This window comes from Leopardus geoffroyi, chromosome A3 (assembly GCF_018350155.1).
Source record: "Leopardus geoffroyi isolate Oge1 chromosome A3, O.geoffroyi_Oge1_pat1.0, whole genome shotgun sequence".
Lineage (NCBI taxonomy): Eukaryota > Metazoa > Chordata > Mammalia > Carnivora > Felidae > Leopardus > Leopardus geoffroyi.
Genome location: NC_059336.1, coordinates 108,389,754 through 108,416,333, shown reverse-complemented (window position 1 = coordinate 108,416,333; position 26,580 = coordinate 108,389,754). Strand labels below are relative to the sequence as shown.

Below are 26,580 nucleotides of genomic sequence, written 5' to 3'. Positions count from 1 at the left end.
AATATAAAGCAACTTAATTATTCTTGAATATAAATTTAATTTAAAAAGAACTTTACTTACTTGTTTGCACCCAAAAAGTAACTACCTTGGTGTCCTTGTCCATATTCTAGTTGTAGATCCTAATAGTACAAAATGATGTATTTAGCAAAATAGTAGTATATCACAAATCATAATACACAAATATATATATTTTAAAAGAGAAACCCCAGACTGCAAATAAATCTGTATTGCTATATGTTCTTTAAAAAAAAGGTATGGTAGGACTTCCAACAATAAAAGATGTCAGAAGTTTGTAGTTGTGGTTTACGTATTTTATTATTTAAGCTCAGTATTTTTCTGGGAACTTGTTTGAATAATATATGTAAGTTTCATTTATGGTTATTGCTTTCTTAGTTAAAATTTGCAAAAAAAAAAAAAACCCAGTTTTTAGAAAGAAAAATGCTCAAATAAGGTATTTAATAGCAAAGCTATAATGAAGCAAAAAAATTACAGAAGAGAACAAGCAACAAAAATCTTGACTTTGTATAGAAGATCTGCAATAATTATGTATTTATACACATTCACATATTTCTATTGTTGCTTCAGGCAGGTAATAATTTTTAAACATATAGAATAGGTGCTCTTTTTAAGTAAATTGTATAGATGAACATGGGCAAGGTTGCAAATTACACTTAAAGGGCTTTGAATAATTTTTTAAAGAGCTAAGTAGTGAAACTTTAAAGGAGTATTACTAAGGCAGTTCCTTAACTAAACGTTTCCACTGAATGCTATGGGTTGTAGGCTTAAGAATTGAAATTTAAAGGGGTAACAACATAAATGCTCAACTCAAACGCCTTCTTGAGGAAAAAACTGTTTTCCAACAACTATGGAAAGTACAAAGTAAAGCTTCCTTTCTCCCCTTAAGTCACTGTATTTCAAGCATGATTTTAACAATAAAGGGGAATATTTAACATTTAAAATGAGTTTTATTTTCATCAGAATATAGAATAAAGTGTTTTCTAATACACAAGGTATCGCCAGATGCACAGTCAGGACTTAATGCAAAAGACACCTCCCTGGGAGGAGGCTTCCAAGACTGTACAGGAAGGAAGGTGCAACCTTTCCCATGTCTTCATGGCACTGAATACACAGTTCTCCTCTAGCACTTAAACTGCCTTTTAGGGGCGCCTGGGTGGCGCAGTCGGTTAAGTGTCCGACTTCAGCCAGGTCACGATCTCGCGGTCCGGGAATTCGAGCCCCGCGTCGGGCTCTGGGCTGACGGCTCGGAGCCTGGAGCCTGCTTCTGATTCTGTGTCTCCCTCTCTCTCTGCCCCTCCCCCATTCATGCTCTGTCTCTCTCTGTCCCAAAAATAAATAAACGTTGAAAAAAAAAAATTAAAAAAAACCTGCCTTTTAATTAATTTATTAACCAGTTTATAAAAACAGAAACCAGTCTGTGAGCTCCTCAAAACAGGAAAATTGTTACGTCCATCTTTCTTCCCTACAGGCCCAAAGTCTAGAATAGCACCTACCACACACTAGCCAGGCCCTTAAAACAAATTCTTGTTCCAATGCCAGTAGTTCATTTTCCTGCAAGCAGATAACTAACACTCCAGCCTCATGAAGATACACAAATTCTAGATCACAAAAATACTAAGCCTAGGAACATAAGAACTCTAAACGATACATTACATTTAAGTAAAAAGCACTTTAACATTTAAGTACTCCAAGACCTGTCAAAATAAAAATCCTGGTTTAGACAAGATTCAAATCTTGTCTTCTTCAATATTTGCGTTCTTTCATGCATAATAAATGTTCTTACTAGTGACAGAAAAGAGAATACATCAAAAACAGTAAGATTAGTCAACCATCATCACACTGGTATCACATGAAATTCTAGTGCAAAAGGATACCTGTTCTATTTAATTCATAATGATATTAATAGGATGGTATCACTGTTACTGTAAGACTGCTACACAATTATTATGCTGTACAACTGAAGTGGTCATGACTTTGTACAGGAACCTTTAATCTTTGGAATTCAGTACAGAGAAGTACTAATCTCAATGAATACACTCCTAAATTCAAGTTTTTTCCTTCAGCTACAGGTAACGTCCCTCCTCTACCACACCAGCAATCTCTTTAGCCAACATAATCTCTTAAGGCCCTAATCAAACGATGGCGTCTAAAAGTGTTCTACATTTGTGCAGAATGGCAATAGCTTCTGTTATATAAACACACATGTGGCTGTTGTAGGAACAGTCATCTTATGGTACATGACAATTGCCGGGTTGATGACAATGATTTAAAAAAATCCATTGAGATTAGCAAGGTATTTAGGAAGGTAAGAGTCTAAAATAACAAATGTAGTATTTTAATAGAAAATTGTACATAGGTTCATAAGCAAAATAACATTCAGGCCAGGGAGAAGTTGTAGATATATCCAAGTGTGATGATTAAATGTGCCATGTGTCAAACACTACCAGGAAAGCTAAAATAAAAAGGGGCTTATTCTTTATTAATTCCTTCTCTATAAATCAAGTTATGTTTTTAGCAACCATGGAACAAAAACAATGTGCTAGGAATCCAATCAGGTAAAAGAATTACACTAAGTCCTCTAGTAAGTACTGAATCTCAGGTAATTCAACTATTATTTACCAACCACCAATTATATGGCAGGGATTCAGACAGTAAATCATTCAAGAAAAATGAGAATAAAAAGGAAAGGAAAAAAAGTAAAACTTGGGCAAAGTTAGCAGCCATTTATATATCTTTAGAACATTCTAAGAAAGACTGATTTAAAACATTTATCAAAAAGTACTTGGAAGCTATTCTGTAATAGAAAAATGCTACCAAAATTATGCTTGGAAAAGCACTCAAGATAACCCTAGATGACAGTAAAACATAGCAATCTTTTATAAGCTAAATAAGAACAAATCTGAACATGCCAAGAGAAACATAAGGGAATTAGTAACAAATGAGGTGTCAAGTTATTAATGAAGGACAATGTTTAGCTACACAGTAAAGTCAAACAAGTAACAACATGGGCTGAAAACATGCAATAGCCTTATATAGATTTGATCTGAACAGCTCAAACAAAAATTGAAGATGGTTACTCTAGCCCAATGAAAATATCTTTTTGGGTCAGAAAATCCTAACTTCAGTTTTAATGAATGGGGAAGTATTTCTAAGCGCAGGATAGAGCCAGAAAGCACTGAAAAAGATAAAGGATAGAACATGGAACATAGGAAAGGGAAAATACACGTTCAAGAAAATCTTTTTATTGTTTTCTTTTTTGTAAACCCTGTGTGAGGCTGCAAAGCCTACATCTGATGAGAAAATAGCAGGAAGTTAACAGAACTGATATAGCTGGCTACAAAAATGTAAAAGAAAAAATATGTTAGCAATATATTTTAATCAACAAAAAAGGGAACAGCTCAAGGGAATTTCTTTCCTCATCAGAAAATGAGAAAATTATGATTTGGATAAGGTCATTTTAAGATACCTTTTAATACAGCAATTTACAGAAGTAAAAAGGGATTGAATCTTGGACAAATCAAAAAAGACTTTCTTAAAAAGAGAAGCAAGTGAGGTCAGAACACTAACAGATAAATGCTAAACAGTATTCATGACTCTTACATGATGAACTCGGACATGAAGATCAAGCAGGGTAGGTTTGCCAATGTAGAAAATGTCCTATCGTTGTGCAAAATAAATGAGTTCTCCTAAGAAACTGTCTTCATATATATTAGGTAAGTAAAGTAGCTACATCATATAAATTTAATAGTAATAGTTTAACAAATTTAAAATAAACAGAAGTTGACATTTACTGTTTCTCTTCCAGAATAAATTTATTTTTAGACTGTATTTAATTTTGACCTAATTCAGGGTTTTATTTTTAACTTTTATCTATTTATTTTTTATTTATTTTTTAAGTTTACATCCAAGTTAATTAGCATATAGTGCAACAATGATTTCAGGAGTAGATTCTTTAATGCCCCTTTCCCATTTAGCCCATCCTCCCTCCTACAACTCCTCTAGCAACCCTCTGTTTGCTCTCTATATTTAAGAGTCTCTTATGTTTTGTCCCTCTCCCTGTTTTTATATTCTTTTTGCTTCCCTTAGGTTCATCTGTTTTGTATCTTAAAGTCCTCATATGAGTGAAGTCATATGATATTGGTCTTTCTCTAATTTCGCTTAGCATAATACCCTCTATTTCCATCCACATACTTGCGAATGGCAAGATTTCATTCTTTTTGATTGCCGAGTAATACTCCATTGTATATATATACTACATCTTCTTTATCTATTCATCCATCAATGGACATTTGAGCTCTTTCCATACTTTGGCTATTGTTGATAGCGCTGCTATAAACATTGGGGTGCATGTGCCCCTTTGAAACAGCACACCCGTATCCCGTGGATAAATACCTAGTAGTGCAATTGCTGGGTTGTAGGGTAGTTCTATTTTCAATTTTTTGAGGAACCTCCATACTGTTTTCCAGAGTGGCTGCACCAGTCTGCATCCCCATCAGAAGTGCAAAAGAGATCCTCTTTCTCTGCACCTTCGCCAACATCTGTTGTTGCCTGAGTTGTTAACGTTAGCCATTCTGACAGGTGTGAGGTGGTACCTCGTCATGGTTTTGATTTGTACTTCCCCGATGATGAGTGATGTTGAGTTTTTCCTGTGTTGGTTGGCCATCTGGATGTCTTCTTTGGAGAGGTATCTATTCATGTCTTTCGCCCATTTCTTCACTGGATTATTTGTTTTTTGGGTGTTGAGTTTGGTAAGTTCTTTATAGATTTTGGATACTAACCCTTTCTCTACTATATCATTTGCAAATATCTTCTCCCATTCTGTCGGTTCCCTTTTAGTTTGGCTGATTGTTTCCTTCGTTGTGCAGAAGCTTTTTATTTTGATGAGGCCCCAACAGTTCATTTTTGCCTTGGTTTCCCTCGCCTCCGGAGAAGTGTTGAGTAAGACGTTGCTGTGGGCAAGATCAAAGAGGTTTTTGCCTGCTTTCTCCTCGAGGATTTTGATGGCTTCCTGTTTTACACTGAGGTCTTTCATCCATTTTGAGTTTATTTTTGTGTCTGGTGGTCCAGGTTCATTTTTCTGCATGTTGCATCCAGTTTTCCCAGCACCACTTGCTGAAGACACTGTCTTTATTCCGTTGGATATTCTTTTCTGCTTTGTCACAGATTAGATGGCCATATGTTTGTGGGTCCATTTCTGGGTTCTCTATTCTGTTCCATTGATCTGAGTGTCTGTCTTTGTGCCAGTACCATACAGCTTTGTAATACGGCTTTAAGTCCGTAATTCAGGGGTTTCTTAAAGTACTTTTGTTATTTACTGATAATGATCAATTGGGTATACCTTTCTGACATATTTGTTTTTTTTTTTTAAGTAAGCTCCACACCCAGCATGGAGCCCAATGCGGGGCTTGAATTCATGACTGGGATCGAGACCTGAGCTGAGTCCAAGCTGGACACTTAACTGAGTGAGCCACCTAGGCACCCCTTTCTGACATGTTTTAAATTATAATTTAAATTTTTTATTCTTACTTTTTCAAGTATACCATAACTTTCTTCAGAGCAAAGACTATGTTACTACTTATGTTCGTCCACACCAATTAACATGTTTTCCATATAATTAACTTTAAATATATTTTTCATTATTGTATAGGCTAAAATACCCAGAAAAACTGGGCAAATTAGAAAAAACTGGCATCAGTTAAACAGGTGTATAATTTTTTAATCTAAAGACAGTACGTTAGATAAACCCATTTTTATGGTTATGGGCAAAACTCTTACTATTTCTTTAATAATATATATTTTTTCACCAACATATCCTAAGTATTATCATTCCTCCATGAAATAAATATAAAAATGATTAAGGATATGTTTACATTTCTTTTTTTTAATTTTTATTTTTTTCCACATTGGTAAATATGTATCTACTGTATTATTCTTTTTTTGAAATTTAAACTCAAGTTATTTAACCTGTATGTAGTATTGGTTTCAGGAGTAGAATTTAGGGATTCATCACTTACATATAATACCCTTATCTCAACAGTGCCCTCCTTAAGGTCCATCAGCCATTAGTCCATCCCCCATCCACCTTCCCTCCAGCAAACTTTAGTTTGTTCTCTGTATTTAAAAGTCTTTTATGGTTTGCCTCCCTCTCTGTTTTTATCTTATTTTTCCTTCTCTTTTCCTATGTTCATCTGTTTTGTTTCTTAAATTCCACATATCAGTGAAATCATATGGTATTTGTCTCTCTCTGACTGACTTATTTCGCTTAGCATAATACACCCTAGTTCCATCCATGTTGTTGAAAATGGTTACGATTTCATTCTTTTTTATCACGGGATAGTATTCCATTGTACATATATGTATATATCACATCTTCTTTATCCATTTGTCAGCTGATGGACATTTGGGCTATTTCCCTAATTGGCTATTGTTGATAGTGCTGCTATAAACATTGGGGTGCATGTGCTCCTTCAGCATTTTTGCAGCCTTTGGATAAATACCTAGTAGTGCAATTGCTGGGTTGTAGAGTAGTTCTATTTTTAATTTTCTGAGGAACCACCACACCGTTTTCCAGAGTGGACACACCAGTTTGCATTCCCACCAACAGAGCAAAAGGGTTCCCCTTTCTCCTTATCATCACCAACATCTGATGTTACCTGAGTTAATTTTAGCCATTCTGACAGGTGTGAGGTGGTATCTTATTGTAGTTTTGATTTGTATTTCCCTGATGATGAGTGACGTTGAGCACCTTTTCATGTGTCTGCTGGATGTCTGTGGCATCTGGATGTCTTATTTGGAAAAGTGTCAATGCATGTCTTCTGCCCATTTCTTCATTGGATTATTATTTTTTGGTTTATTATTGGTATATCTTGTTTATTATGAATTATTATTCATTGTTTTTTTGGGTGTTGAGATTGATAAATTCTTTATAGATTTTGGATACTAACCCTTTATCCAATATGTCATTTGCAAATATCTTTTCCCATTCCAAACTTGTCCTATGAAGCCAGCACTACCTTGATTCCAAAACCAAAGACCTCACTAAAAAGGAGAATTACAGGTCAATCTTTCTGATAAACCTGGATGCAAAACTTCTCAACAAGATACTAGCAAATCGAATTCAACAGTACATTAAAAGAATTATTCACCATGATCAAGTGGGATTTATTCCTGGGTACTGGGCTGGTTCAATATTTGCTAATCAATCACGATATACCACATTAATAAAAGAAAGGGAAGAACCATTATGACCCTCTCAACAGATGCAGAAAAAACATTTAACAAAATACAGCATCCTTTCTTGATTAAAACCCTCAAGAAATTAAGGACAGGGGTGCCTCGTGGCTCAGTTGGTAAAACGTCTGACTTTGGCTCACGTCATGATCTCATTGTTTGTGAGTTCAAGTGCCGCGCTGGACTCTGTGCTGACAGCTCAGAGTCTAGAGCCTGCTTCTGATTCTCTATCAAAACAAACAAACAAACAAACAAACAAACAAACAAACAAACAAACAAACATTAAAAAAAAAAGACATTAAAGACAGAAGGAACATACCTCAGCATCATAAAAGCCATATATGAAAGACCCACAGTTAATATCATCCTCAATGGGGAAAAATTAAGAGCTTTCCTAAGGTCAGGAACATGACAGGGATGTCCACTCTCACCTGGAAGTCCTAGCCTCAGCAATCAGACAACAAAAAGAAATAAAACACACACAAATTGGCAAGGAAGAAGTCAAACTTTCACTCTTCGCGGATGATATGATACTCTGTGGAAAACACGAAAGACTCCACCAAAAAATTGCTAGAATGGATACACGAATTTAGCAAAGTCACAGGATATAAAATCAACATACAGAAATTGGTTGCAGTGGGGTGCCTGGGTGGCTCAGTCGATTAAGCCTCTGACTCTTGATTTCAGCTCAGGTCATGATCTCACAGTTCGTGGTATCAAGCCCCACGTCGGGCTCTGTGCTGACAGTGCTGAGCCTGCTTGGATTCTCTTTCTCTCTCTCTTTCTCCTGCTTACACTCTCTCTCCCTCTCTAAAAATAAACTTAAAAAAAAATCGGTTGCATTTCTATACACCAATTATGAAGGAGCAGAAAGAGAAATCAAGGAATTGACCCCACTTATAACTGCACCAATAACTGTAAGATACCTAGGAAGAAACCTGATCAGAGAGAAAGGATCTGTATGCTGAGAACTACAGAGAGCTTATCAAAGAAACTGAAGAAGACACAAATAAATGGATAAACATTCCATGCTCATGGACTGGAAGAACAAATATTGTTAAAATGTTGATACTACCCAAAGCAATCTACACATTCAATGCAATCCCTATCAAAATAACACTAGCATTCTTCGCAGAGCTAGAACAATTCCAAAATTTGTATGGAATCAGAAAAGACCCCAAATAGCTGAATTAATGTTGAAAAAGAAAACCAAAGCTGGAGGCATCACAATTATTACACACTTTAAACTGCATTACAAAGCTGTAATCATCAAGACAGTATGGTACTGGTGCAAAAAACAGATACAAAGATCAATGGAACAGAATAGAGATCCCAGAAATGGACCTACAAACGTATGGTCAACTAATCTTCGACAAAGCAGGAAAGAATATCCAATGGTAAAAAGACAGTCTCTTCAGTAAATGGTGCTGGGAAAACTGGACAGCAGAAGAATAAGACTGGACCACTTTCTTACACCATACACAGAAATAAACTCAAAATGGATGAAAGACCTAAATGTAAGCCAGGAAACCATCAAAATACTACGGGAGAAAACAGGGAGCAACTTCTTTGACCTCAGCTGCTGCAACTCCTTACTAGAGATATGCCTCTGGAGACAAGGGAAACAAAAGCAAAAACGAACTACTGGGACCTCATAAAGATAAAAAGTTTTTTTTTTTTTTTAAACTAAAGTACAATTGACACCTATTACATTAGTTGTAGGTATACAAATAGTGATCTAGACCTCTCTATTCATTATGCTGTGCTCACCACAAGTGCACTACCATCTATCATCAGACCACATTCTTACAATACCACAGACTATATTCCTTATGTTGTACCTTTTATCCCTGTGACTAATTCATTCGGTAACTGGAAGCCTGTACCTCCCACTCCTCTTCATCCATTCTGCCCATCTCCTCCCCCCTCCCCTCTGGCAACTACCAGCTTGTTCTCTTTATTTATGGGCCTGCTCCTGGGTTTTTTGTTTGTTTGTTTTGGCTTATCTGTTCATTTGCTTTTTGTTTTTTAGATTCCACGTATAAGTGAAATCATAGGGTATTTGTCTTTCTCTGACTTATTTCACTTAGCATACCTTCTAGGTCCATCCATGTTGCAAATGGAAAGATCTTATTTTTTGTTACTGCTGAGTAATTAATATTCCATTGTATATATATACACCACATCTTCATCCATTCATTTATCTACACTTAAGTTTCAACATCCTGGCTACTGTAAATAATGCTGCAATAAACAGAGGGGTGTGCGTGTATCTTTTTGAATTCGTGTTTTCATTTTCTTTGGGTAAATACCCAGTAATGTGATTACTGGATAATACGGTATCTCTATTTTTCATTTTTTTGGAAACCTCCACACTGTTTTCCATAGTGGCTACACTAATTTGCATTCCCACTAACAGTGCACAAGGGTTCCTTTTTTATCCATATCCTTGCCAACACTTATTATTTCTTGACTGTTTGATTTTAGCCATTCTGACAGGTGTAAGGTGATATCTCATTGTGGTTTTGACTTGCATTTGCTTGATGATTAGTGCTGTTGGCCATCTTTTCATGGGTTTGTTGGCCAAAATGTCTATTCAGGTCCTCTGCTCATTTTTTAACTGAGTTGTATTTTTGGTGTTGAGTTGTGTAAGTTTTTTTAAGATATTTTGGATATTAACCTCTTACTGGATATATCATTTGCAAATACCTTCTCTCATTCAATAGGTTACCTTTTCATTTTGCTGATGGTTTCCTTTGCTGTTCAAAAGCTTATTTTGGTATTGTCCCAATAATTTATTTATGCTTTTGTTTCCCTTGCCTTAGAAGACATACCTAGAAAAATGTTGCTAAGGCAACAAAAGAGATTACTGCCTATGCTTTCTTCTAGAAGCAAAACTCTATTTAATTAGTGCATTATGGTGAAGTTTTTAAACTTAAGCATCTTCTCAAAATTTGCAGATCTTTATTACTAACAATCCTAGAAATCAAGCTCTGTTCTTCAGGTTTCATATATTATGATAATCTAATTTTTAAGAAATCATTGTAATGTAATAATGAAAACTGAGATGTAATATTCTCAATTCATTTCTAAAATCATAAAATGAATACATTTAGCACTTAAATCACTGATGATATGGGACTTTTAAGCAACAAGTCTTTAAGAGGGTAAATCTGGGTCCCAAAAGATTTAGAGCTGCCATCTTGGTGCTAAGATGACAGCCAGACATTTTGTGTGCAACAGGTTTCTTTCTAGTGGCCAGCAACAAGTATTTGTAACAGCTGGAAATCTTGCTGACAGTGCCAAAGTTTCAGGACTGATGAAATCAGGGGATTGAAACAGCTATGGACACTTCACAGCCATTGGGATGGCTATTATCACACACTCACACACACACACACACACACACACACACACACACACACACACACACACACAGAAAATAAGAAGCGTTGAAGAGGATGTGGAAAAATTGGGAAGCCCATGTGAACTGCTGGGGGGAATGTAAAATGACACAGCTGCTATGGAAAATGGTACGGCATTTCCCTCAAAAATTAAATGTAGAATTACTATATGATGTAGCAATTCCCTTTCATGTTTTATGCCCCAAAGAACTTCAAGTAGAAACTTGAAAGATGTTTGTACACCATGTTCACAGCAACGTTACTGACAATAGTCCAAAGGTGGAAGCAATGCAACTGTCCCATTGATAGATGAATGAACAAACAAAATGTGGTACACACGTGTACACACACACACACACACACACACACACACACACACACACAGGAATATCATTCGACCTTAAAAAGGGAATTCTGACCCATGCAGCAACATGAATGAATCTTAAACACATTGTGACATTATGCTAAGTGAAGTGAGCCAGTCAAAAAAGGACAACTATTGTATGATTCCACATCTGTGAGGTACTTCACAGAGTCAAAAAATAGAATGGTGGTTGCCAGGCGCTGCATGGAAGGGGGAATGGGAGTTACTGTTTAATAGGTAAGGAGTTGCAGTGTGGAAAGACGAAAAAGTTCTGCAGATGGATAGCGGTGATGGTTGCACAGTATGAGTGAACCTAATGCCACTGAACTGCATACTTAAAAAAGCTCACAATGGTAAATTTTATGTTATGTATATTTTACCACAATAAAAGAATAATGGTGCACCTGGGTGGCTCAGTCAGTTGAGCATCCAACTCTTGATTTTGGTTCAGGTCGTGATCCCAGGGTTGCCAAGATTGAGGCCCTGCTCAGGATTCTCCCTCTCTCCCTCTGCCCCTCCCTACTTGTGCACATGCACATGCTCTCTAAAAAAAAAAAAAAAAAAAAAAAAAATTAAAAAAAAAAAGTAATAATAACTATGGGGGCACCTGGGTGGCAACCAACTCTTGATTTCGGCTCAGGTCATGAACTCACAGTTCATGAGATCAAGCCCCGCATCAGTACTGCTGTCAGTACAGAGCCTGGCTTGGGATTCTCTCTCTCCCTCTCTCTGCCCCTCCCCCGCTGGTGCACGCGCACACGCGCACTCTCAAAATAAACAAACATTAAAAACAAACAGTAAAACAGGTACATTCTTTTAAAAAATAATAATAACTATGGAACATATATACATGATTAAAAAGAGAGACCATGAGTGTGAGCTCAGTATTTGGGGTAGATGCAACAGTCAGTGGTTTAGGTTTCATTTCCTGAACCAGCTGCCTTGATCAAACCCCTGGTGGGCTATTATTTAGCTGAGGAGTAAGAACAATTTCAGCTTCTTTGCACCTTAAGTTCCCTCATTTCTAATACAAAGATTTTAATACATTTGAGGCATTTAGAATGCCTGGTGTATAAAAACTTGTAGATGAATGTTAGTTTTTATCATCATCAGAGGTGAACTTTTAAAGTTTGATTTTATAAATTGTAGGGTCTGACAAATATTTTGTTCATCCTTTTCTGCCAGAACTATGTAATTAGTTAACTGTCCCTAAAGCCCTCTGTCACAAGACCGCCTGTCAGCTGCTCCCTCTGTCAGAAACTCCTGATTATTTGGGGGTAGGACAGTTCTAGGGAACAGAGCCGTAATTTATTCATGTTACTAGGCTAGTTCTAGAAACCCAGAGAACAGAAGAGAATAACTGTAATTTTAAAGACCATGTTTCTGGGTTTGTTGCTGTTGTCTTTTCTAGAGAATATTAATGATGGTCAGTTTAAACTTTTGATTTTGTGATCTTTTATTTCCACAACAAATTTCACTAATTGTCACTCTAGCCTATCTATGTGTAATTCTGAAAAAAAATCTTCAATCCAGAAGCCGCTGACAGCGTTTTCTTCAGACATTTCATCTCACTTGCCCCTGTGGACAGTTAACTCTCAATCCTTACACTTTCTGGTCCTCTCTGGATCATCGGATGCATCCTTCTTTCTTTTGTGACAATCCAAGTATTGATATTGACTCTTCCAGCTTTCCAACTGCTTCTTTCTCCCCCATGTTGGTTCTACCTTTGACTGCAAAACACAGGCATCACCCACTGTGGTAACCAGTTTTCTGCACTCCTTCCTTCTTTGGGCCTAACTAGGGAACAAATGCAATCATGGTTTCATCTATCACTTCTTCTTTGATGACTTCAATCCTCCTCTTCTGAGCCAATACCATAATTCAAGGAGTAGTATGCCAATTTCATAATTACAGCTCTTTATCTGCCATCTCTCAAAACTGGCATCTGTGCCGATGACTGTTCCCACATCAATTCCCATGAAACATTGGAGGCATCTGTCCATTCTCTTCCTGAAGACTCTATAAGGGTTCCTACACTACAGTGAAATCAGTTTTAGTCCCTTCCTGAAGCCAGATAAGCCACATTAACCCCAAAGCTTTTCTCCTCTGATTTCCATACACTTATTACATAAATGTCAGCCTCTCCTCAACAGTCAACACCTGCTGGCAATCCACTGTATATTTTGTTGCACATCTGAAAGTTTGTATGTCCAAGTAATTTCTGCCCATTAAGACAGCAACTTCCTCAAAAGAGAAATTATGTCTCAACATTTTATGTTCTACAAATGTTATAGGGTATAGATTTAAGAATTTATATAAAGAATCATTTAAACTAACCAGAATTGAAAGAAGTACGTTATTAAGGCAGAGAAAAAGGAAAAAGAAAGAAAATTCCAATGAAAAGGCAGAAAAATAGAATCTAAGGATAAATATGGAGGCAACTTTGGGTCCTGACTACCTACTGAAGTAGAAAAAAACTATTTAATAGCAACTATTAAAGTTACTATTTATTTAATATTTACCAGGGTTAGTTTCCCTCTTTTCTTACCTAATGGTAAAACAGCCTTAATACTTATAACTTCAGGGAGGCTTTAAAATCCAAATTTTGGCCTGAGAAAATGAGATATTACCTAATGCTAAAAAGTTAAAATTTCATCTGAGACAGATTTCATTGTTAACTAGGGGTAAGTTATTTTTTGAAACTATTTCCATATATGTTATATATGCAATATATAAAAATAGTTTTATATATATGAACGGATATGTAATACATATATGGATGGTTTCTAGTTCACTAAAATAAGTCACATTATTAAAATGACATTTTTAGAGGGAAATGTAATTTCTAAAAAAACCCATTTGAGTGAGAAAATTAAATACTTTTCATAAAAAAGGAAAATAGATTTTAGTTTTTATTACATTATAATACACGTGAGTAGATATATCTAACTTGTTTTGGAAAAAAAATGCTATAATCAATATATAGAACCTTGCTAAATGGCAGGAACTTATAAAATGATGTTTAAACTGATTCATTAAAATGGAACAAAATATTTGATCAAAAAAATCAAAAACAATTAAGACTAAACAATGCTGACAAAGAAAATCAGAAGATGAGAAATACCAGATTAGATCTTGCAGTGTAGTATATTTCTTCTGAACTGTCCAAAAAACCATCACTGTCGGGCTGTTTAGCAGAGACCAAGAAACCCAAGTTATTTACACTTAAACTAAAAGCCACAAATTCACAAAGGGAAACTGTCACAAATGAGATTAGTCCTGCTAATAATTTTATTAAGGCAAATGCCAAGTCAAATAATCTTAAGAAGCTTGTAAAATAGCAATATTGCAACAACTTTGCTTTGTAATACAGTTTTATTAAACTAGTATATAATTTAAATACATGCAATGCCAACTTCAAAAGAGAAACAGGAAACAAACTCAAACTGCCTTAACAAAGTAACTATTAGCATTTATAAACATCATTACTACTTTTTGTTCTTAACCTTCTACATCCTCTACATAAATGTTAGGTTTAAATGTTATAATCATTTTAAGAATTTTTAACATTCCTTTCCTCCATGCTGGTATACTGAATTAGAATAACTCCACTTTGTATACCTTTAGTCAAGTGGGTTCACAAAAGCATTAAATTTAAGAAAGTTTCCATCTCAATCCTTACTACTTATTAATAGTTACTTTCTTCTCAGTATTGAACAGAAAAAAAAAACAACAACCATATAATCCGGAGCTCTAGGAAACTAATTTCATTAGGATTGATTTTGTTTTTTAAGTCTCATTTTTTAAATTCTTCCATAGGATAGTAACATCTCAAATATTTGCAAAACATGTTGTTTCTAAGACTGAATCTAAAAATATATTATCACATATCCAGGAAGGTGTTTATAAAATATTAACAAAAAACAATAATGAAAAGAACATTCATAGAGTTAGCAAGCCTTAAATGAATGACAGACTTGATCTATTATGTATGCCTGGTCTCTCCTGAGTTTTAGTCCCAATAGATTTGACTCTACCCTCATGTTTAGAAAACTGGCTTATACTCTTAAAAGGCTGCCCATAAATTCAGTGAGATGTGTTTTATTGGTCCAACATTTTAATTTAAAATGGTGGCATTTATCCTAACAAATGCGTACACAAAAAGCCCCTCAAAAACTGAAAAACAAAAATAAAAAAAAAATTAACAGGTCAGCATTAAAAACATTTAATAGGAGAATGGTAAAACTAGTACATTTCTCCTAACATTAAGAATATTCGATCTCAGCAACACAGATTTATTTTTTGTAATTTTAGAATTACTTACCTTTTTATTTCCCCAAATGCTTTTGAAAATATCAAGAACTAGACTTTTTAGTCATTACCAATATCACAAAGACTAATTAAAATATTTATTTTTAGTGTTAACATTCCAAGACTACACTACTTACAAGTTCATGATGTGGTTCTGTCTCCTTCCTTAAGGGTGGATCAAATTTTACTTGGCCAACTAAAGAAGAAAAGAAGTAAAGCCATGATCTCTTTCTGTATTCTTAAACACGTAATAATTTTAAAAGTTACTCTATGGCAATACATTTAATTTTACCATGTGCCATATAGGGATCAAAACCCAATGTTTTAAATTAAGAATCTGTTGGCTGGAAAAAGTCCAAGAAAGTCTAGGTAGGCTATTTAAAGCTAAATCTGTTAGTCCTAGGCCTCTTCCATAGTAAAAAATAAAATAAAATAAAATAAAAAAATGATTAGCAGAATTATGTGTATGTTACAGTCAGGATCTAACCTACTTCACTGTGACCCAGCATTCACTAGAGAGCATCTAACTCAGGATTTAGGTGGGCAGACAGCAATTGAGGCAGACTACTTTTGGAAGCCAGCCTTCAAGTTGGCCTCTAATTATTCCCGCCTCCTAGTGTTCATCAATTTGTGTAGTCCCTTCCCACATCACCCGCGTTGGTCTTTGTGATCAAATGAATATGGCAGAATGATGGTGTATCACTTCCAAGGGAAGGCTTCTATCTTGGGCTCTCTTTTGGACTACTTGCTCTGAAGTCATGTTGTGAACAGCCCTAAGGAAAGTCTAAGTGGCAAGTAAGTGAAGCCTCAGTTAATAGTTACGCAACCACAGAAGCAAATCCTTCAGCCCAGCCCAGCCTTCAAATGACTTTAGCCCCAGCTGGTATAACTTCATAACAGATGTGAGCCAGAACCACCCAGCAAAGCTGTCCTGGATTCCTGAGCCTCAGAATATGTACGAGAATAAATGTTCATTATTTTAAGCTATTCAATTTTGGGGAAATTTATTATACAACAATAAATAATACATCACTGTAGCTCAGGTATAAACTACCTAGAGCATATATAAACTGTACTACTTTCACCTTCTTCCTTGCTATTATAATATACTGAATGTTTCATTATCTTTACCTCTAATTTCCATATCTCACTATCATTATCTGCTTTTATCACCAGGGTAAAGCATTCAAAACCACTGAAATAAAAGCAGAGGCACAAACAAAACATTAAAAAGAAGAAACACAATCACAAATATATCACAGTTCAACTAGTAAGAGCTTCGGCCAAAACAGTCATTCTCAATCAAGGTCAGGAAATGAGTGAAATTTTAAAGTATAATCATTTTTTTGGGGCGCCTGGGTGGCGCAGTCGGTTAAGCGTCCGACTTCAGCCAGGTCATGATCTCGCGGTCCGTGAGTTCGAGCCCCGCGTCGGGCTCTGGGCTGATGGCTCAGAGCCTGGAGCCTGTTTCCGATTCTGGTCTCCCTCTCTCTCTGCCCCTCCCCTGTTCATGCTGTGTCTCTCTCTGTCCCAAAAATAAATAAACGTTGAAAAAAAAAATTAAAAAAAAAAAAAAAAGTATAATCATTTTTATAATTGCTTTTATTTTAGCTTAGTATGTATGATTTATTGTGAATGTTAATACCAGTTAAAAGAAACCATGAGATTTGAATATTTATTAATAGAAGGGATAAGTGAAAAAGGCTGGGAAACACAGCCCTGTAAGACCTCCAGTTGTATAAGTATGTACATAGTTTACAGCTGTTATGGACCAGATATCAAATTCTGGCCCCTAGAGATGAGTAGGTTCTTCAGTAACGGGTTCCTCACCCCTGTCCACACATGATCACACATCAAAGATCATAAAATAACTTTTAGGTAAGGTATTAAAATGTTTTAATATCTGCCTACCTTACCTTGATACAGGCCTATTGAACAGCTCTCACCTGTATTTGTCATCAAACAGCAAAGTTAAATCTGTGTAATAAACTTACATGAGGACAGTTTGTGCATCTGTCTGTCTTGTGTTACTGTCACAGGTGAACATACCTGCTTCCCCCCGCCAGAATAATCTGTATAATCACTGAGTGCTCGGGAGCAGAGATGTTGTCTTAGCCTAACTTTCCTAACAAGGACAAAATCTTAACTGTAGCAGGGCTCCTATACCCCTGTCCTCTGTGGGCAAAGTACTACTCTGTAGTCTGTGGGAATGCATTGCTAGAAGGGTGGGGGGAACGGCGCAGCACAGTCCCTCTGGAGATTTATTCTTCATGCCTGTTCTCTTCAAACTCCCTCAAGTGATGTCAAGCTTCTGCCACAGAATCTTCCAGCTACTGTTCAAATAATTATTGGTCAACCATCCTAGGCTGCATGCTATTTATGATGTTCTTCATAACGTGAGAAAATCCTACTTATCTGTAACTAGCTGTCGATTGGTCTTGATCTGTTTCCTCTACCATCTCCTTGAACATATGTCAAGCCAGACACTGTAAATTTCTATTTTAATATCCAGATGAAAACTCCGTTTAGCTCGAGACAGCTCCACTCCAACATTCCCACTTGCTGACCCTACACTAGCAATTATGGATCAAAACTAACTCTATTAAGGCAGACAGGAAGAGCCCTGGAATTATTTCCTAAAGCGAGTCTTTGCTTATTGTATTTAATGATATGAAGGCAGAGAGGATTCCTAAAAGGGAAAGAATAACACCCTTTCTGCACAGGAGTCAGTTTTCGTATATATGTTGCTTAAACACCATCTGGTTTAATAAAGAGAAAACCTTCGCTGCATGGAGAGACACCATGTAAATGTAAACATAAAACATTATCAGGAGGAACAACTGCATACAATTTTTAAAATAATTTTTCCAAAGCTTGTCTTTATAGACAACAGCATTAACTCTTCTATATTCTATCATATCTCACATAAAGTCATAAAACATTCTAAGAAAGCAGATATTAGAACACTGTGAAACATTTAAAAGCCTCAAATATCAAACTCACAAATTAACAAAGTGGTGGTTTTAATTCTGTTGCTACCTCAACGAGGGATATGACACCTCTTTTACTGGCAAATGGGGGAGAAGGGACCTGCTCCCACCAAAAGGAGGGCACATGAGAATCTCAGAAAAACTGGGGTATAGGCATCTAGTTTTAACAGCATACACATGCACACGCAGTTACAAGCTGAGAGTCACAAATATAAATTTGTAAAGAATGATTCAGTAAGAACTGCACTTTGCAGTAAAGAGTCTGATAATGTAATTTTTTAAAAGAACTGGATAACAAGAAAAAAGTACCTTAAATGAGATTTTCAACAGTACTGAATATATAAAGTTTTCTAAATGAACTACAAAGACATCTCTGATCTCACCATCTGTATTATCAAAGAAAGGACAAAGACATCTTGTTAAGTATTTTTTTTAATTAAAAAAAAATAGGAAATTTTGCTCATATACTAAGGTTGTCATTTTCAGAAAAATACTTTTGGAGGGAAATCAGCAAGTTTAAACCATCTGGCTTCAGATGGAGCTTAAAGGTCACACAGGCAATTGCTGGCAAACAGAGTACCAAATCCCAGTCCTGGGCTTTTTGTACAATGCACGGTACTTTCTTTCAAGAGTTTCCTCCTTTTTAAGAGTACTTCCAAGTAGCGCCAGCACAAAGTTTTTCTAAGAACTTAATATACAGTGTATGGTCCAGCCAAAGTTTCAAAGGAAGTTTACAAAGGACTTGCAGTGTAAAAGCCACACAAGTGTGATGAGGCGGTTTCTGAAATGGAGGAGTGCTTGTGAAAGACCACTGGGCTGGAGGCTGAGGGATCCAGGGCCTGCTGTTAACCTGGAGTCTCCCTCCATCCCACAGGCAAATCTCTTCATCTCTGCATTTCTTTTGTTTTTTTCCTACTAAATGGTGTCTGCCACTACTTATTTATTAGCTTTTCAGACAAAGAGGTGGATTCATCTTGAAGTATGAAATGTATTATTATAATTAGCATTACTAATCTAGCCAAAAATTGGGAACAGTTTCTTTTCACTAGTTATCTTTAAGTTACCACATAATTTCACTAAAGCCATTTTGGATTTTAGGTCCTTCAGGATAAATCTTTAATTCACAGAAAACTGTTATCACAGTGCCCGATTGCACTAAATTAGTATTCTAAGTCATAGAGAATTAACACTTCCAAAAAGAAAAATGAAGTTGAGGCACTATTATTGCAGATTCCTGCTGGCAGAGTTCACCACTGATGAGCTGACAGCACCAGATTCCCTGTGAATGAAAGGTCTGTCTCGGTGGGCCCATAACTCGCTCGTGTACATAAGAATTACCCAGAGGGCTGTTTTTAAAAGACAGATTCCTGGGCTGACCCAAGACCTAGTGAATCAGAATCTGTGGAAAAGTGGGGCGTGGAACCTAGTTTTAAAGGTGCTCAGGACACTCAGACGCTAAGCCAGTTTGCAGATCTCTACCTCTCCTTGCTACTCAAAGTGTGGTCCTGGAACCATAAGCATCTCCATAACCTCGGAGCTTGTGAGAAGTAAAGAACCTCACTCCCACAGCAGATCCACTGAATCAGAAACCACTTCAACAAGCTCTCGAGGTGAGTTGTACACACCTATTGGTTTAAGAAGCAGTGCCTCAATTACTTCTGTCCTGCCTGGTTGAGGGATTTTATTCCTCCTCCCAAACAATAACAACATAAATACATCCCCTCTCTTGCCACAGAAAATTCCCCAGGAATAAAGTAAGTGAAAAATTTTTACTGCCTTAATTAAACTCTACCTTTAAAAAGATTTACTAAGAAAGACTATTTGGAAAAAAATGAAACAAAAGTAATTGTTAACTAAATTACAACCTGAAATCTTATTTCTCATTGTTAAATTATGAACTGTGTAAAGTATATACTTACAGTTTATCTCCGAGCGGGTTTTTTCTTCTCTTACATTTCTACTTGTTGAGTGAATTCTATGTGGTACAGCAACAAGAGGCTAGGAAAAGACCAAAATCAATGATAATGTGGCATCTGATAATCAAGTCACAGTGTGGTCCACAAAATTACCCAAATGTGAAAGAAATACCCCATTTTATGCAAACACGGGACAAAATATAATGATTCTGTGGTTATTTTTTACAAAGGAGGCAACCAGCAACTGGGAGCTTCTAAGATTATGGATATATCTTATCCACAGCAGGTTCCCAATAAACGTTCTCTGAAATAAATAGAAATAAATATCCGAAACTGAGTATTTCAATAATTCAACAGCTGTTCAAAAGCTGCAGCTTTCCCTGTTGCAGAAGAGGATACTGTGATTTAAAAAAAAATCTGCCTCAAGTTCTTCTATCAAAAAGAATGGGGTGAATAAAATGAAACGATGCTAAAGGCATTAAAGATTTATGGTCCTTTTACTTTAGTAAGCATAATTTTTCCCCCTTCATGTTTCTTCTTGTAGGAACAGCACTCTATTTTCTTTCCTTTTACTGTATTAAAAGCTCTGTGTATTGCCACTTCCAGAGAGAAACATTCAATCACAGACATCCCTCCAACCACATGGAGTACGAGGGGCCTTATCTGAGAAGCTTCTGCAGCTTCCGCCCACACACTTGAAGGTCTCACCTTAAAAGGTGATGCCAGCATCTATTTCACGTACCAAATAGGTTTTTTTTTTTTCTGTGTGTGAAACGCTTCCCTTGAAGTTATTACCTTTGAAGGAGACACACTCGTAGATATATCTTCGTGAAAAATGTAATTCATTAACATTTAAGTTCAAATTAGCAGATTCAAAAGGCAGACCAAGAACAGGACCCAAGTCAACTATTCTCATATTGGTGCGTCTCAGGAAATAAAACCTTATGAATCTAAAAGACCCCAAACACTGAAATACTGATAGTAGTCAAACAGCAGCAAAAGCCATTTCAAAACTGAAGTATTTAAACTTTACGTGTACACAGTGGTTTGCAGTTTTACAAAGTGCTTTCGTACACCTCAGCTCCTTCTGTCCTCAAACTATACTTGTGAACCAAGTACTGTTCTTCATTTTATAGATGAGAACACTGAGACTCAAAATTCGGGCACTCAGCTAATTAGACGCAGAGCTGGAAAAGAACAAACCCCGTACTTCTGATAACAATATATAATAGCAAAAACAAACAAGCAAGCAAAAACAGGTATCCTGTCAGGCTAGTCACACAGACTGCTATTACCAGTGAACATGAATAAAACCTGTGACTGCCTAGGAGAACAGTTTTACTTTCCCAGCTTAAACGGTATAACTATAAAATTATTAAATCTCAGAATGCTGAACAGAGTAAATGGGTTAACATGTCGAAGAAAACTATATTAAGTATAATGTGCAGCACCTTTCTAAAAAACTACATGGGAATCCAAAATAAAAAAGTCAAACTTCCTTCCAACAGTGTAGGATAGATAATACATTTTAGAGACTGTAGAATTAGCAGATGTGCTCAATGTTTTCAAGAGTATTCAGCCTTCATACAACATGCACAGTATCACAGCAAATCCTGAAATGCAAGTTAGATACATGTCACTCAAATTATGAGTGGGAACGCAGCCCTTAGCAATTTCAACAACGAAGCATTTGCAAGTAGTAAGATTATGAATTTCTCTGGGAAAAGTTTTATCTTAAACATGATGAGAAGAAAAGTTTCCCCCCCCCAATCTACAATTATAATACGAACAACACAGACTTCATAAGAAAGATGAATTTCTTTCTCCACTACATGAGAAAACTTCAGAAGCATCTTCATTCCACAGACTGCTTCTGTATTTGGCTTATTATTTCTCCTGTTTAAGTACATTCTCAAAAGGACTTCGTAATTCAGTGTGACGAGTGTACAGGACGTGCAAAGAGACAACGAGGTGGCATTCAGTGCACTGAGAAGACACAGGCAGTCCTTGCCTTGCAGTCTCAGGATGCACAAATTTCAGTCACCATGAATTAGTTAAATGACACCAGTCCCCCATAACATGGTTCAAATACCAGTCAGCAGTATATTAATTGTATAGATACTCTACAATCGTATAATATTTGGTATATTAATATCTTATTAACATTCAGTACATGAATTGTAACTGTATAACATACAAACTTCACTGCAAGCTCTCTATTCAGGCCACAAATCACCACGTGACAAACAGACGCACGTCACATTCAGTGACAAATCACATCGCTTCTTCCCATGTCTGTGACTGCTCACTGAGCACCTGTCAGCTTGTGCACAGACGGCAGAGTGGGTAGTTGTGTTCCCTCTGGTCTCCCAGTGAGGATACACTCATGTGACATTTTAACAAAAACTGGTAGCTGAAAGAGGGAATTAGCCAACAAAGATGAAAGTGCTGTAAAGAAATAAAAAGTGTGAAGTCTGGATCATGCTGGAAATAAAATCTGAACGTAACATGTAAGTGGAGTTCTAGGAAGAAACAGATGACGGTAAGAGCGTGGACCCGGCTGCCGCTCACGAGCCTACAGACGTACAGCCAGAGAACTCGGTGAAGGTGAACTTACTGGTATAAAGGAAGAAAGCGGTTCTGATAAAAAAGAGGAAGATGCTCCCGAAGAAGTGGCATCCACAAAAAATTTCACATCACGGGAATACGAATACGGAGATATTTCATGCATTGGAAGTACAAAGGAAAAGAATGTTGGAAACTGACCCGAACTTAGAAAGGGAGTAGGACAGTTCACCAAGGCACAAAAAAGATACTTGCTCTGTGTCACAGAGTTATGACAAGAAGGCAAGCACTGTGCAATCTACTTAGTAAGTAGACTACTTGAGAATCAATCTATGCAAGTTTTTTTGTAAAAAAACAAAACACGTTAATTCTCACTGGTTCTAATATTTTAAATAACAGTGCAGTAAGTAAATATCAGTCTTACTTTTTCACTTCCTTATACATTTAAAACTGACAGTAAGAGAATTTTTAATGTTCTTACAAAAAATTTTCAAAGTCACAGAACAACTGTCACTTTCCCACTAGATCACTTTGCAGGGTGTCTTGGCTACCAGGGTCATTTTTATAGTCCCACATTACCATGCAAATTGAATACTTAAGCATAATAATAAAACAAGTTTTCCCTACTATAATTATAAGGTCAATAGTAACACTTTACGTTCCTTAAGTTTTATGTTTCCAAACTCCTTTCCAGACTTTGAACAAAAGGACAGATAGCTTTTTAATTACAGCTGTATAATGATGGCAAGCTAGAACAATGGTGAATTGACAGAAAGATTCTGACAACACAATACACAACCATCCTTCCAACCACTGAGAGCTATCGTTCCCTCAGTATCAAGAAATTTACACCATTTTAAGTATCTTCCATAAAGCCAGTCATCAGGGTCAAGGGTATCCATCTCAAGTTATATATCCAATAACAAAATTCTGCCATGTCACATTTACCAAGTTTCTCTTAAGTGTCACAATTATTAGCTGGGCTAGGAATGTTAAGTATGCCAACAGAAAAGAAGCTTCCTTTGATATCAATCCTTCTATCATATTAGTTATTTTATTCTCTAACAACTAAACTGGCTCATTTAAAAAAAATTTTTTTAACGTTTATTTTATTTTTGAGACAGAGAAAGACAGAGCATGAACGGGGGAGGATCAGAGAGAGGGAGACACACAATCTGAAACAGGACCCAGGCTCTGAGCTGTCAGCACAGAGCCTGAAATGAGGCTCGAACTCACGGATCACGAGATCATGACCTGAGCTGAAGTCGGATGCTTAACCGACTGAGCCACCCAGGCACCCTAACACTGGCTCATTTTAAAACATTCCCATAGTGGATAATTAAGGTTTTAGTCACCAACAAAATCAATCTTATACTTTCTACTAACCACTAATAATTCATGAGGTACTGTAGCAGGATTGTTTTTAAGAGGAAAACTGAACAGAAATTTTGAATGTATTCTAACATCTGACTTAGGTACTTCCTGTCTGCACTCTCTCTTTTAAAGTGGACGATTTATTTGGTAACTTCATCCAAAATGACTACTTTGAAATAACTACAGTAATTTCACCAAGTGGATTAGATGATTGTGCCTTTGCCATTTTCAGAAAACAGTTACCCACACGAAGCCAGTAAGAAAAATCCAACACATGACTTCCCTAGGAGAGACCAATTCAAAGAGTTCATTATTCCCTCACAAGTTTATTATTTAAACCAGACCCAGAACTTTAAAATATTGCTTCTGAGATGCACACACATACATACATATATGTTATATGTATACTTGGTAAAAACAGTTCCTACCTCAGGATCATCATCATCAAAATCATGGTAGGTGGAATGATCTGGATTATTCACTTTATCTAACAGTTCGATTGCCAAAGACCGTGTCAAAGGTTGTGTGACAAAAGGGTGCTATAAAAATAATATAGAACAGAACACTCATTAGAAATATGATTGGATGACATTTTACCTTTTGAAAAAAAGGTATTTCAGGGAACAATAATACCTGTAGTAACTTCTCAGCAGTAGGTCTTTTCTTTGGATTTTTGGTGAGTGCCATTTTTACGAAATGATGAAAACTATTTGACCTAAGAAATTTTGAAAATTAAGACTTTTAAATTTTAATTCTTTTTTTAGTCATGATTATGAAGTAAATAACACAAAAATACTTACCATTTCATTTTATCTTTTAGTTTAGGAGGCTGAAAATTACTTTTTGTCATTAGAAATAACGCTCTGAAAAATCAACAACAAATTGTTACACAGCATTTTAAGCTTTTATATTTTAATATATAATATAAATAATTCTATTACTATTAAATAATTCTATTACAATTACTAAGATAGAGCAAGACTCAGACTAGTATTTATGATGTAATAAGTACTGGGGGTGAGAGGATCACCCTTAATTTAAGCACAGAACTCTTCAATTATGATACACTGACCTCATTGGGTGCAAGTCGAACATAGGCGGCTGAAGCTCCGCAAGTTCTATGGCAGTGATTCCCACAGCCCAGAGGTCACAGAGCTGGTTGTAACCCCCTTTCCTCTCAACAGCTGCGACTTCTGGAGCCATCCTGAAGGAAATATTACAGGGGAAAAAAAAAACTGCAAAACTTGTGTTTACTGTATTTTCTTCCATATTCCCACCAGAGGCACTTGGAACTATCCCTTTCTAAGCTGAGGCCTATTTAGGCCTTGATATCTGAAAAATAAGTATGTAGTATTTTAAAGATCTCTGTCGAGATCTTGATCCCTTAAAAGACCCTCCATCCCAAGACCCTACTGGTGATTCCTTGGTTACTTTGCTATACTTATAAAGGTTTATAAAACTTGACATTTATAGTACAGCAACATAACCCAAATTTGTCCACACCTTAATCTCTTTTCTCTGTACAATGTAGAATTTTACAGAGAAATAACATCTTGCAATAAATGATCTATAATTTTTAGCTCTTACCTGTTTGTACCAGTGAACTGCAATCTGGCCTCTGTTTTCATATGACCAAAACTACTTACTGGGGCATCAATAATCTTCATTTAGTATTTAGCTCATACTTACTATAAATTTAACTGGCAGTTTTTCAGCTTTATTTTAAAGGTGGAAGTTATAAAAATGAGTGTCTGCTTTTTAAAACTGTATTTATTTAGAGGAAAATTACCCAAATTTAGTTTTAACTTTCCTATATAGTCTTATTCCAATTGTAGCTCTATAAATTTTTATTTGACTGATTTAAATTATATTTTCAAATATAAAAGTTTTTAAATTCTAAACAACGGTTTTGAAAATAACCAACTCTTACATATCAAAAGAATGATTTTAATAAGTAACTTTACAAATACACACTTGTCCTCCTATTATGATTTTAGGGAAGTCAAGTAAATTGGTGAAGTTAAAAATACATACACACACACACACACACACACACACACACACACACCTTCTGACTTTCAAAATGCTTCCTCTTAAAATCTTTCTAATCTTAAAGTACTTCTTAAAAATATTCGAACTGTCATAAGAAAAGTGAATTTTAAAGTATGTCAGTTATTACTTTACTGATGGTTGGAATCTTCCAGCTTACTGGTACAAGTGCACTAGCAGAGAAGGAAAATGCATAAAGCTGATATGCCCCACTTGCCGTGAGAGGAGACGTTCTCCACTCCTCTATAAATACACAAGTGAAAGACCCCAGCTAGTGCTTCTACTCCTGCCAGCTAGGCTGTATGCTTATACAGTCAACTGAGTTCATCTTTGAACCTCTTTATTCATTATATTATATA

General features: G+C 36.1%; 1 protein-coding gene across 3 annotated transcripts in view; it reads right to left on the bottom strand.

Annotated features, from left to right (window-relative positions):
* Window positions 1-26,580, bottom strand: part of MAP4K3 (mitogen-activated protein kinase kinase kinase kinase 3) — a 205,493-nt gene that overhangs the window by 46,351 nt on the left and 132,562 nt on the right. For 2 of the 3 annotated variants that reach the window (XM_045447057.1, XM_045447059.1), the window contains exons 9-16: window positions 25,245-25,376; window positions 24,973-25,035; window positions 24,806-24,887; window positions 24,601-24,711; window positions 20,237-20,315; window positions 15,465-15,523; window positions 14,141-14,203; window positions 61-119 (exon numbers count right to left, since the gene is read on the bottom strand). In XM_045447057.1, coding sequence (XP_045303013.1) covers window positions 61-119; window positions 14,141-14,203; window positions 15,465-15,523; window positions 20,237-20,315; window positions 24,601-24,711; window positions 24,806-24,887; window positions 24,973-25,035; window positions 25,245-25,376 — 648 coding nt within the window. The remainder of the gene's footprint in view (window positions 1-60; window positions 120-14,140; window positions 14,204-15,464; window positions 15,524-20,236; window positions 20,316-24,600; window positions 24,712-24,805; window positions 24,888-24,972; window positions 25,036-25,244; window positions 25,377-26,580) is intronic. The other variant, XM_045447058.1, reaches the window with a different exon arrangement.